Genomic DNA, 14,225 nt, shown 5'->3' with positions numbered 1-14,225 from the left:
TTCTGTTTAAAACCGTAATTGACTCTCTTCTAATGCATTGTAATGAATATTCTTAATGGGTTTTCGTTCTCACATGATATGAATGTTTTACGACCATTACCTTTAGTAAATCTCGAACTGAGGTACCTTACCTCGTCCTTCACGGTAAATGCGCTGCGTTTTCTCCCTGGACTATATTGCATATGTTCGTTTGAAATGAAATATGCCGATTGTAATCTTCCAGAAGAGTTGCATAACAAATAAACCCAGAGCATTACAATAGCATTATATCGGCTTTTAATTTGCTTTATAATGGCACTAAATGCACTTGTAAAGCTTACATGCTTTAAAGATCCTTGAAGCATGTACGCGTTATATCAGCTTTATATACGCATTTAGAGCAAGCGATAATGCTACATGTCAGCTGTGCAGTTATGCATTATTGATGCTAATATTGAGCTTTATTGCATTGTTAATGCTGTAATGGAATTTCAATGCAACATCAGTGCAAATATATAGCCAATATAGTGCAATGGCTTAATGCTTATGGTTACTTGGGAGGTACTAGAAGATACTAAACAATCGCCTTTGATCGTCTTGTTGTGGTATTCCCTGCTGAGGGTAAAGCAGAACTACCAGAAGTGAATCTGAACGCAAACACCAAGTATTAAGCGCAGATTGTGTCCAGTTTAGAAAATGATATTTTGAGAACACTTTTGATTAATTATTCGTGGCAGAATGTCAATATGTTTCAATACATTTTATTAGCTATTTTCGGCAAATTTAAGACTAAGAAAAACGAAAGCAATGAAATTGAAAGACGGATAGGTTATCTAGAGCGAATCAGTTATAAACTTAGAATGGAAAACTAGTACTAGGCAGGCTCATATGGACACGATCGAAAGGAAATATGAAGAGTCTTTTGCCTTCTGCTAAGTAGGAGTTGGGCGTTGCACCCAAGTCTACCGCATGGTCTTTAGTAGAACACAAATCATCATCATGTTTTACAGCCGGCGCCGGCGTTTCTCCCCTAGTATTTCAGCCCGCGATCCTCAAAAACTGAATTAGAATGCATTTGAAATAATACCTCTTCATCATCCCAACACCCACATTTCCGCTAGAAGCTCAATAGACAAAAACGTACCATGAAAATAAAAACCATTCCCAGTTATCAAACTGGATATTTAATACCACTGTATTATTAGCAAAGTGTATCGCATCGAGTTCAAACTACCGCGCAGTATTTATAGCATGTCACACGCTCTGACAGATCGAGCAGTGCGCGTCTTTCGAAATTGATCTTCTAAGCCGCAATGCAAAGGAAGATCCATGCACGAGAAATTGCGCGCTTGTGAGCGCATACTCACGCGAAACACTCGCCGCAACATGTGTTGTGTTGCTGTAGTAGGTACCCAATCCAGGAAAATGACTCCACAGACCACGCCAGTGGTAGTGGCACTAACTGGTGGTAGCAGCGCGGGGTGACGAAGCTCGGTGTAATCGCGATCGGATGCAATGCGCGATATATCAGTTAGTTCAGTCTAGGGACCTGCCGGGATAGAAGAATCACTTGATGCGACAGTTACTTGCGGGATTTCGACGCGAGAGGAATACATACTCTAATAGTTGGGAAAGCAGCAATCGGGATCACTCGGAAGCGCCAACGGAACCGATTGGGTTTTTAACCAAATTTTAGTGTGTTAAATGTGATGGTAAATAGTGACCGCGGTGGTAAATAATGCAGCGAATATTCCCAAAATTCTTGATGTCGGCAGCGGTAGCCGTTTGCCTGGCGAGCTGTTCGGTGAGCGGCGATTCTTTTGTTGAACGTGAGTGGATTGTAATTGTTTTGATAATTGTGATATTATCGCAATCGCAAGCATGCCCGGAAAAGGGCAGTTGTAAAGATTTGCATTATTACATATTCTAACTAGTAGTGTCATGTGCTGCTGTGTGATTCCGTTGCATTTTTACGATTTGTCTGAGAATTGAATATTAATTCATGCATTAACATCTAAGTTTGATATAATTCGGTACTGTGAGAATTTTACAATTATGAACACAAAATATAATTTAAAGGCACGATTTTGGAAGTAATTAGCAGTAATCAGAAACTGATCACAATAGATATAATCATATTCAATTTGCCACCCAGTAGTCTACCTTGCACCCGGGAATGTTCAACTACCTTTTAAGAATGCAAAGATACAATTAAAAATTCACACCGCACATCTACACAACACGATACACTGTAACAGATCGAATTAATAAATGAGCGATTCGTGACTAAAATTTAAAAAATGAAGATATGCAACTGAGAGACGGACACAGTGTTGCGCTCCACTTAGTGATTCCGTTCAATGTTGATTAGTATTCTAGACAATTTGATCAGTTAAATTTACATAGAAAACTTTGCAAATATTCTGGTGGAATCAAGTGATGTGGAACAATGTCAATGCCTAATATTTAAACTGTCTGATCATAACGTACGATGCGCAGATCGAATTATGCGTGACTATAAACAACCATTTTGGTTTTTTAAAAATTCTAAAATCTCGACTAACATGTGAAATCAGAGCTGTGAGATGCTACCTAATAGTGTAATTGTATATTCATCATTTCTTTTTTTGGTTTTCTCATGATACATTGGAGTTCGTAGCAAGGAGGTAGTTTTTATTCTCAGGTGATCCGAAAATGCTAAAATGCTGATCGGCCATGCTGGTTTTAGGAACGACAGCTAATAACATTGTTTACTTGTTATTATAACATAAAAAGTACATCGCAAATTACACGGTGCTATACTGGCCATGACTGCATATTTGTCCTATTTTCTATAAGATTTCCTATCTTTATTGGTTTGATTTGCAATCATAGGCAGTATAGCAATTTTAAACTTTTCAAGAGACCTCACGGTGTGTTTGGTAGAACAATGTTATTCGAAAAAAAAATCGACATCGCTAAAACTACAGCATAAGATAGAATCGGCTTTTCTCTTTTATTTGAAAGTAAAATTAAAATATTATGTGGGGGGCTCCAGAACAACTTTTTATATAAAAGTTTTTTTTGTTTGGAAACTTAGGTTTCTCAATGAAACTGGTTCACATTTTCGCCCATAGGTAGTACTTTAGACATTCAAATATTACGAAAAGTGAAATTCTGATGGACAATTTCATTGTGTACAACTTTGTAGAAAACTACATCGCGATCTAAAATCGCCAGAGAAAGCTATTAATGTTTTATCAAAGTTTATAGATTCGCACGGGACCTATTGGTTAAGAAGCTTTATTCCAAAAACATTTACATTTGTAAAAAATTGGTTTACCTTATTTTAACAGTGTGATCAGAAGAACATGAATGCTAGCAAAGTCCCACCTTTAAGCGGAAAAAACTTGATTCCAGATTCCACCGTTTTATGCACGCCAATGATATTTTAGGAGCAAGGAGATATAGAGAAGAGTAGATAAAATCTTAACGAAATTAGTACTCTTTTGAAAGATGCTGGGTAATACAATAAAATGAAACAGTTTTGCCTTTCTCATATAGAAAGGTTATGCAATCACTCTGAAAAACGTCAACCTAATCCCGGCCCGGAGGGCCGAGTGTCATATCCTATTCGACTCAGTTCGTCGAGATCGGAAAAAGTCTGTATGTGTGTGTGTATGTGTCCGTGTATGTGTGTATGTGTGTGTGTATGTATGTGCGTATGTGTCAAATAATGTCACTCATTTTTCTCAGAGATGGCTGGACCGATTTGCCCAAACTTAGTCTCAAATGAAAGGTGCAACCTTCTTATCGGCTGCTATTGAATTTTGGATCGATCGGAATTCTGGTTCCGGAATTACGGGTTTCAGAGTGTGGCCACACAGAAATTTCTCATATAAACTATAGGAAAAATTAAAAATAGAATTTTTATTTTTGATGCTAAATGTGTTCAAGGTGCATGAAACGTCGAGATTTCATGCAAACTCGAAAAAAAATTTGACGACGATTCACTTTTTTGGATTTTGGCACATTTTTGCCTTTCTCATATAGAAAGGTTATGCAATCACTCTGAAAAACGTCAACCTAATCCCGGCCAAATTTTTTTTTCGACTCGCATAAGGTTTCTGGATTTTAACAGGGGCGTAGTTGATGGTTTACGGAGAGGGGTTACACCCCCCCCCCCCTCTACTGTTCACTCCTTTAAAAATCTCTTTAAATCACCCCTCAGACCACCACCCCATCCAGCCCTCATACCCCTCCCTTTCAACCCCATCATCTTTAAACCACCACTATATCACAAAGCATACCAATTTAAGCTGGGGAGTCGTTCGTTCATGGGACTTTCGTCCTCCTCACATACCCACCCCCGCATGACAAAATGAGTTAGCAAGCAGATAACATTGATCTAATGCTGATTAGGCTAATGGAGTATGATATTTTTTTGTTTCAAGTGTTTCACCGTCGACACGTAGCTCATCAAGTTCGTGGATAGCATGCCATTGTGTATAAGTGCAAAGTGTACTAAGAATGTAATGGACATTTCCACAAGTATGTTGAACATAAAAAGCCTCCGTGCCATAGTTTAGAGAAATGAGAAAGGCACAATTGCACCGCTAGGTGGATTAAAACGGGTTTTTTTGTCTGTCACAGATACATTTGTTTCTTCTTTTTTATTTCTTCACTCATTCTGGAGTATGCTTGATGTAATCTTGAATCAACCTTTTTGCTCGTTAGCATCTTGTGGGATATATTTGGCATAAATTTTAACTTTATATTTGATTAAACTCGATTAGATATTCAGTCATTTGATTTGATTTCGATTGAGAATCCTGATTGACAGTTTCATGAAGGATAGAAAAATAATTCAATGAGATTTATGTTCAAGTTTGTTAACTTTTGGGAATCGCTGTACATTGAACAGAAATCGCATCAGTAAATGAGAAATAAAGGTTTTGTCTATTGTACGAAGACAGCGATCTCAATATAAAAGTAGATATAGAAAGTATCACCTTTACCCGAAAGACGTGTTACTGTTAATGTCTCCAGATTCTGAACTGAACTGGCAACTCTGTCTTCTTGATATGTTGTCTTTGCTCTTATCCCATATTATGAGGGAAATCTTCAACAAACAGGCTTGTATTACTTTGAGAATTTACTGAATGTATGGTCCAGCCTGATATTTTCTTCTTCGTTTTCTTTTGTGATCCGTGTTAAAAGAGTAACGACTCCGGAATTTCTTCTTAAAGGAAATGATGAAAATTTGTTTCGTTCTTTTTTCCAAGATTATGTGAAGTGTGTTCGATTTGGAAATAAAATTTGAGGACAAGCAAAACTCTGCATCTATAAATTCTGATGAAATGAATCTACCCCAAAAGATGACAAACATGGATCCAAAACTCAAAGAGATTTTTCCTCTTTCAATCATCTTTCTTTTAATGTTGATAAGGACAAACAGGATTCTCAACCCACAGCTGCAATAAAATCCGTTGTTTATTACAATGACTCGACTGTCTACTTTAGTTCATCAAATATAATGCTTTGAATTTAAGCCAATTGTATTTTACCAGGCAGGATAGGATCAGGAAGAAGGGTCATTCTAGTTTACATTAGCTATCTTCTAAAGCGAGAAAAGAAATGAAAAAGGCATGATAAAATTCGTTACTACGATAATCACCATCTTGAAAAGGTATAATAATATCGAATAAATTTGGTAAACACCTTGCTACACCTTTTTTATAAGCGTCAATGTCGCCCAAGGACCGGCATCTGAAAATATATTTTTCTGCTGAGAATGGGACTTTGTAAACATTGAAATTTAACTGAATTTACTGTTCATTTAAACCCAACATTTTTTTGTAAATCCTTGTTAATCGATTTCTTAATCCATAAAAAAAAAAAAAAAATTTGATATCTTTTTCGGGTGATTTTACATCGATTTATAACTTTCTACGAAGTTGTAGTCAATGAGATTGTTCATCAGGTTCTCATTTTTAGTATTTTTTGAATGTCTATAGTACCAATTAGTAGCAAAAATGCAAATTAATTTCATTAAACAACTTAAGTTTTCAATCAAAAAACTTTAAAATAAAAAGTTGTTCTAGACCCCCCGACAGAATATTTTAATTTTACTTTCAAATGAAAGGGAAAAATCCATTCTTTCATATCCCCAAGTTTTACAGATGCCGATTTTTTTTTGAATAAAGTTGTTCGACAAAGACACCGTGACTTAGTATAGGTTGCAGGTTTCATCAAATGAAATACAAAAATTTGTTTAAAAAATGTTATAAACCTCCAAAATCTTGATTTTCAGGAAAAAAAAAACCTGTTTTAACCCACCTAGCGGTGCAATTGTACCCTTCTCAATCATGAACACTAGGATTGCATGGTTGATGATGGTAATATACATACTGACGTATCTCTTACAATATCATTGCAAAGCCATGGTACGAGGGAGATATCGTAGCAATTACTGGCGCAAGACGCGACAACTTTATCTCCCGTTAATTTTTTTTCGGTGCTGTTTGTTTTCTACCATCATTCTTCAGATTTCCAAGTATTGTATGAGTTATTGGGGCTTTAACCTAACAGATCATTCGCCCTGGATTTCCACGTTTTGCTCATTGATATAATGTCTTGAGTGATACTACCCAAGTAGCACGCTTTGTTACTGTATAGTATTTGTAACTCTCTTGGCAACAACTATGTTATGGAAAAAGCGCACTTTGTTTGTATGTTGTGCAACATGTTCCTAATTGCAGCAAAATAATGTAAACAATAGCTGTGCCATTTGTCGAGCACTCGGTAGTTGAACAGTTCTGTTTTAGGGTGAAATGGCAAACAAAGAGGCATTTGCAACTTGTTAGACTGTTTGTGCAAGTTAGCAAAGTTTCTGATTAGTTTCACAACTGTTATTGATGTTTGCATACTTAACACTATTGGCCAGCTCTATAGTTACATAGTTGCACAATCAGTTTAAAAACCCGTGGAAATTATTTTCAAATATATCCAACAATAAAAAATGTTGTGTAGCAGTTGTGCAACATTTAAAACTTTCAACAAGTTGGAATTACTACTTGGGTAACCATCGAACTGGTATCCTTTCTGCCAGTCCATTCAAGTGTATTTTCTGTTGAAATTTCGGGTGAAACTAGTTCAATGTCGAACTTTGAATGCATTGTATCGTTCACTGCTGCGTCCTTAGTCGTTATCGGAGAAGATTCCTCCATCAAAAAAGTACTGTCTTTACTGCGCTAGAGCCAGATACCTCGGGATCTATCGTGCACCGCGCTCAGAATTAGAGAAATTCCACGTAGATCCGTCCGAAAATATTGAAAATCGTAATCGGCCATCTCAGATTCCTATGAAACTTTACACGTTTCACCGGCATGGAAGACTAAACATTTTTCACAATCAGTAACATTATTTTGACTCAGGAGTAATTTTTAAAACGGTGTGAACATTACGTGCATTAATTTCATTTATGTACGAAAAAATATAAACTGAAAAAAACGTTGTGTCATTTTTTACAAAAACAAAAATTTGTATTTCTAACAATAACTTTATACATGTTTTTAAATTCCATGCTAATTGACATACAAAACTGTAATTTTATTACAGAATATAATTCTAATTAACTTTTTAAATCAAAATGCATTTAACAAAAATCTTCTAAAATACGATAGTTTTTGAGATATTTGGAATTTTGTTCCAACAAAAACTAATTGTTTCGTGTGATTATGCCCTTTTTAAAAGTTATTCGCGCTGCCCCATCATAAAATCGTATGTTTATCGTTTTAAAGACGTAAAAGTAACATTTTCAGTGTATTTGGATCATGAAGAAGCTTTCAGTTCAATAATCAACAACTTTTGCCATATTTTTATAATTCATACTATTCGCAGTCAAAAATACATTTTTTTGAATATGATCTTAAACGCCATTTAAAATCAAAATGCTAATAACAAAAATTTTCTGAAATGTAGTTCTCGAGATATTTTAAATTTTGTTTTTAACAACACAATTCTTTTCTTTTATTACGACCTTTTCAGAAGTTATTCGGGTTCATCCATCAACAACAATAAGTGTTTCAAAAGGCCCATAACATTTCCGGTCTAAGAATCTATATGCTTCGCAGTATTCAAGCGTTCTCTGATCAATCAAATCATTTGTTTACAACCCCTTAAAAAGGCAAGGGGTCTCAGAGGGCCGCTGGATTGGCAATTCTCATGCTTTTTCAAGCTGAACTTGTAAATAGCAATAGAAATAATCGAGCGTATTTGGGTTCTCACTGATGAAACGACAAAAAAGAGGCTTCTAATTTTTCTGGGTCTTAGGAGCGATATTTCTTGAAGTCACGATTTTAGCTTGCCTTTTTGAGGATCAATTAATTTAGTTTTTTTTTGGATTTTGAAGAAAGTGCCAGTAAATTATTTAAAGTTGTTGGTAGTATCCAATGGAAAACAGATAGAAATATTGAGTTAAACAGAAGAAAAGACTGGAAGACCGCAGTTCAGTTGTTTATCACAAAAATGAAAAAAAAAATGAAACAATTGACAAACTTTTCTAAAATTTATTTTATGTCTGATGGAGCAGCAGCACAATACAAAAATAAGAAAAACTTCGCAAGCTTGTGTAGATTCCAGTCAAAATATGAAGTAAGCGCAGAATGGCATTTTTTTTTTTGAAATTCCCATGGAAAAGAACCCTGTGATGCTATTGGTGGTACTCTCAAGTGAATGGCAAAAAAGAGCCAGTCTTGCTCGCGACTATGGAAATACCATAACAACACCCCGAGAGTTATATAACTGGGCAGTTGAACAAACTCATAAAAATATCACAAAATTAAATTTCTGCTACACATCCACTGAACAGTACAACAAAATGTCAGAAGAACTCGAAGAACTGTATAATAACGCCAAAACAATATCTGGCCCTCAGAAATTCCACAGTTTTGTGCCTATTCCTGGTGGCAAAGTAGAGGCGAAAAGGTATTCTGATTCAGAAGACGAACCAAAACTATTTTCCTTGTACAGAAATAATTCAAACTAGCATGCATGAAGATAGTTTCAAGACAAATGTTATAAATAAAAATAAACAAATAAAATTCAATACATAATGTTGTAGTGGTTATTACTTTCCATGATCCTTCCTCAGAAGTAAACAAGAAAATAAAGAAGTAATAACGGAATATTTGTTTAATAACTTAAACTGTTTTCAATGGTATTCTCGATTAATAAAAATATACTTAGTTGCTAAATTAGACAATATTTTCTCACAAACTGAGTTTTATTGGATTCTGAGATGATTACGACTTTCATTTGGTTAGTTTTTGATAAAATACACTGAAGAAAAGTTTAGATAAAGAAAAGTTTTTTTCAAAGATAATTTTGTTTCCTTGTAAGCGCCCAACTTGAATTTTTGACGGTATGTAGGGAACATAATCGCCTTTCTTGGAAGAAAATTTCATTCAAATCAAAGATGGGGTTTTTTTGTAAATCGAATTTAAATTTTTAAAATCATTTTTTTTATGTATATGAAGAATTTTTTCAATTTGTTTATTCAAAAAATTGACTAATTTTGTGAAAATCACTTCTACAACATTTTTTGTAGGATATGTCATTTTTAGACAATATATAGCCATTTGAAAAAATGGTAAAAAGTTTGACCCTTTTCAAAAGACAGTCTAGATCATTTTTGGAAAAACAAAGTACGCAAAGTGGCTTTTTGTGACAAAACTTTCATGTACAGAAAGTTTCATTAAAATCTGAGAGGGTCCTGCCAACTCTGAATACGATCTAGCACGAAAGTCGTCATAATGTGAATAGATCAAATGTGTTTCAAATGGAGGGGGCGGTTGTGTAGGATCTCGTTTTAGAGGTCGCCAATGCGATAATCTTGTGTTCTTCCTGGGACGCCTCAGCCCGTGTATAGCAAAAGGATTGGAAAATTAAATTGGATCGGCGACCAAAACGTTGCGGGTACGAATTTTGCATCTGGGGCGATAGTGTCGCATAATTTCTTTTGCTTAACTCAATATTTCAACCTGTTTTCCGTTGGATACTACCGAAAATATCAATTTAAAAAAAAATCAACGCACTTGATAGTAGAGCGTGTGGTGTTATCGAGTCCCGTACAGAGAAATGCCCAACACTGCCTAAAATGATGCCCTCTTCTTTGTTCCTGGCACCCACCGTTTTTGCTGTAACTTTGAGTGACTTCAACCGAGTTACACAATAAATTAATATTTATTTGTATGAATAATAATACTTTTCTTTCACGTTCTCCGAAAGAAGAATGTTCGTTTACTTTGCACGATTGGTAGCCATCTGACTGTTCGATAGCTAGATTTGGCTTCACCCTGTGCGAGCGTTTAATATAATCAACGCCTTTGCTGGTGAGGAATTTGAACAACCTCCACCAATCCATTATCTTCCAAAACCGGGAAAACCAGCCTCCGATCATAACTCGTATCGACCGATTGCAATGCTATCCTGCATCAGCAAATTGTTGAAAAAAATTATCCTACGACGTCTCGACAATTGGGTTGAGGCGAACGGCTTGCTCTCAGATACCCAGTTTGGTTTTCGGAGAGGTCTTTCACCGATATTAAATAATCATTTATACAATTTATTGTCAGAAAAGCACATGCATTTTTCATATGGCGATTTGGCGACACTCAGAATAAGTTACATGGGCCTCCCACAAGGCTCTTGTCTAAGCCCCCTTCTCTATAATTTTTACGTGAATGACATTGATAATTGTATTGTCAGCCCATGCACTCTAAGACAACTTGCAGATGATGGCGTGGTTTCTGCCACAGGACCAAAAGCTATAAATTTACAACAACCATTGCAAGATAGCTTGAATAATTTAACAATTTGGGCTTTAAAGCTGGGCATCGATTGCTCTACGGAGAAAACAGAGTTGGTCGTTTTCTCAAGGAAGCGTGATCCAGCTCAGCTTCAGCTTCAGTTGGTTGGTAGAACGATAGCCCAAGTCCTGACTTTTAAATACCTTGGAATTTGGTTCGATTCTAAAGGCACATGGGGAGGCCACATTAGGTATCTAATAACGAAATGCCAACAAAGGATAAAATTTCTGCGAACAATAACTGGATCATGGTGGGGTTCTCATCCAAGTGACATGATAAGATTGTATCAAACAACAATACTTTCAGTAATGCAATATGGGTGCATCTGTTTCCGTTCAGCTGCGAACACTCACATTATTAAACTGGAACGGATACAGTATCGTTGTTTAAGAATCGCCTTAGGTTGCATGCAGTCGACCCATACGATGAGTCTTGAAGTACTAGCGGGAGTTCTTCTTTAAAAGACCGCTTCTGGGATCTCTCCTCTCGTTTACTTATTCGATGTGAGGTTATGAACCAACTGGTAATTGAAAATTTTGAAAGACTTGTCGAGTTTCAACCCCAAACCAGATTCATGACAGTGTACTTCAATCACATGTCACAAGAAATAACGCCTGCTAGGTCTGTTCCCACATATGTCAATATACTAGATACTCCTGAATCCACTTTATTCTTCGACACGTCCATGCAAGCAGAGATTCGTGGAATTCCGGATCATCTACGCTCGCGGGAGATCCCTAAAATATTCACAAGTAAATATCAACATATAGACTGCCTTAAATTGTTTTACACTGATGGGTCACAAATCAGTGAGGCCACTGGTTTCGGTATTTTCAACAATAATTTTTCAATTTCTCTCAAACTTGCAGAACCCGCTTCTGTTTATATAGCGGAACTAGCAGCAGTTCACTATAGTTTGCCAACAATTAATACTTTACCCCCGAACCATTACTTTATCCTCACTGATAGTCTGAGCACAATTGCAGCTCTACGCTCAAAGAGGATTGATAATCACGATCCATTCTTTTTGGGGTAGATACGAGAATCTCTGAGTAACCTAACAAGAAAATGTTATAAATTTACCCTAGTGTGGCTCCCCGCCCATTGCTCTATTGCGGGAAATGAGAAAGCTGATAATTTAGCCAAGATTGGTGCACTGTCCAATCATTATACTTTAGATGCGCATCTCCGTCGTATTGGGCTCGCTGAGGGTAATCATTGTGCTTGTGGAGAAGGTTACCATGACATTGAGCATGTTGTTTGGTCCTGCACTGAATATCGTGAAGCCAGATCACAATTAGTAGATTCTTTACAAGTCCGAGGAAGACCAATCCATGTTCCTGTTAGAGACATCCTGGCGTATCGCGATCCTCTATACATGGAACTTATCTATCATTTTCTAAAAACAGCGTCTGTCAAAATTTAATTAAATTCATCTTCTCATACTCTCATCCAAGGCTAATCATTCACCAATTAAAGTGTCCTAGAATATTCAGTTTTTAAATTTAGACAATAACAGCAAAAAGTAAATAAATACACCCGAAAATACTAGATCATTATGAAATACAACAATGTAAGGAAAAAGCAAACAATAAAGTGATTTTAGTGTTAGTTTTAGACAAATTACTTGTATATTTAAAATTAGTCTTAAGGATTTCTGTAACGTGCTATGTAAAAAAAGAAACTGGCGTAAAAAGCTTTTGCAAATGCCGTGTCAAATAAACGTATGGAAAAAAACCAATCCATTATCGCTTGGGAACAGGCCTCTGTTTCCTAATCCCTATGCAAAATAGAGCTGAGACTGTACGGAAATTTAAAATCTATACAGATGATAATCAGAATTAGATATAACCGTACAATAATTTTTTCTCATTAATCATCATATGCGAATCGATTGCTTTATTTCTAGTCAGTCAAGTTCAATTCCCTCAGGAGAGAGAGGTTTGTTATCGATTGATAATCAAAGATATAAAAAGGGTGTTTTATTTCATTCATAATATCCATTAAAAACTGATTGCAATCATAGCTCTAGGCTTCGATGCTCGATAATTGTAGTTCAAATTCACTTATAATTATTGAACGGCCTGAGACATTTCAAGCGTTGCTCCAAGTCAATCAAAGACTTCTCGTCTATTGATACAGGTTTTCAGTAAGTGGAGGAATTCAACAGGAATATTTAGATTGTGCCTTCTTGCTCTTGGTTGCATTTGTAGGTTTGTTGTTGAAAACAAATCTAAAGTATTTTAATAAATTTTGTTCGGAGAAACGAATCACCCTAAGGTTATAATCGGAACAATGGTAATCTTCATAGTAATTTCACTCTCTATTTCTTCAGAAGTATTTCACCACATCCCTAAGTTCCCTGTCGAATCAATTTCTGGGCAAAATTCTAGACGTATTACTACGTATTTTTGAGAGGGAGAGCAATTCACAACTCAACAAAAATGATATCTAGTGCAAATTGGTTGGATAAATTTTGCAAACAGTTGACGATAAATCAGAAATATTTCTAACGAATCTTAGTATGTTAAACTATACATTTATTATATATTATGGTATTGAAAATTTGAATGAAGTGAAGCATACTTAAAATAATACATTCTTTAACAGAAAGTTGGGCATTTCAAGCGACGACAGATTTACGCCTCTGGCGTGCCGTAAATCTGGAGAAAATTTAGAATAGGACAGTAACATTGAGAGACTCTCTTTGTTTATTTTCTCTGTAGATTATTACGACGCCACTATAACACTTTGGACTATTTTTCCAGCACATATCGAAAGCCGAATGTTTTTACTAGAATATTATGCAAAAAGTGGAATACTAAATGTCGAAAAGACCGAGTAATGATCAGAGGTGAAAGACCCAAAAGAGAATATATCATTGTTACTTACGTCCTGTTCTAAATTTTCTACAGAAATACTCGTGAGGTTTCCCTTCAATGATCTACTCATTTGAAATGCTTCTACGGATGAAATCTTCCTCGGTATTGCTGTTATAACATAACATATACAGATGACCGAGTATCGGGTTAGTAACTATTGGATTCTGCTAGCGAGTGGAACGGTACATGATAGAGCCGGCAGCGAGAATGGGACCGGAATCGCAGAGGAGACGGCCGGAATATTGCCTCTAAGGGGTGTTTTTATCATGAAGCAAAAAACCGTTGCCAACCATTGTTGTTCGTTTATTTTGGAAGTATATGGTCTACAATTGAAAGTTTTGACGTGGGAATTACGTCTTCCTTTACTATATTGGGTGTCATTTCAATATTTTCAAAACGGAGCATTACGTACAAATAGAACCTTAATAATGTTTTTCCTACTAAACGAATTACTAATCTTGTTTCACAAATCCAATGAAAAATGCTTGCTACCGATACCTTGTGTACTTTGTAA

The 14,225-nt window shown here is 35.9% G+C and overlaps 1 protein-coding gene across 1 annotated transcript in view; it reads left to right on the top strand.

The window, feature by feature from the left end:
• Positions 1 to 1,514: 1,514 nt before the first annotated feature.
• The window catches only part of LOC131689577 (nose resistant to fluoxetine protein 6-like), a 57,990-nt gene continuing 45,279 nt past the window's right edge, over positions 1,515 to 14,225 (top strand). Inside the window, exon 1 of the mRNA XM_058974769.1 lies at positions 1,515 to 1,808. Within this exon, the coding sequence (XP_058830752.1) occupies positions 1,718 to 1,808 (91 nt within the window). The 5' untranslated portion in view covers positions 1,515 to 1,717. The remainder of the gene's footprint in view (positions 1,809 to 14,225) is intronic.

This window comes from Topomyia yanbarensis, chromosome 3, assembly GCF_030247195.1.
Source record: "Topomyia yanbarensis strain Yona2022 chromosome 3, ASM3024719v1, whole genome shotgun sequence".
Classification (NCBI taxonomy): Eukaryota; Metazoa; Arthropoda; class Insecta; order Diptera; family Culicidae; genus Topomyia; species Topomyia yanbarensis.
The sequence above is the reverse complement of the archived record's forward strand: the minus strand, read 5'-3'. Positions and strand labels throughout refer to the sequence as shown.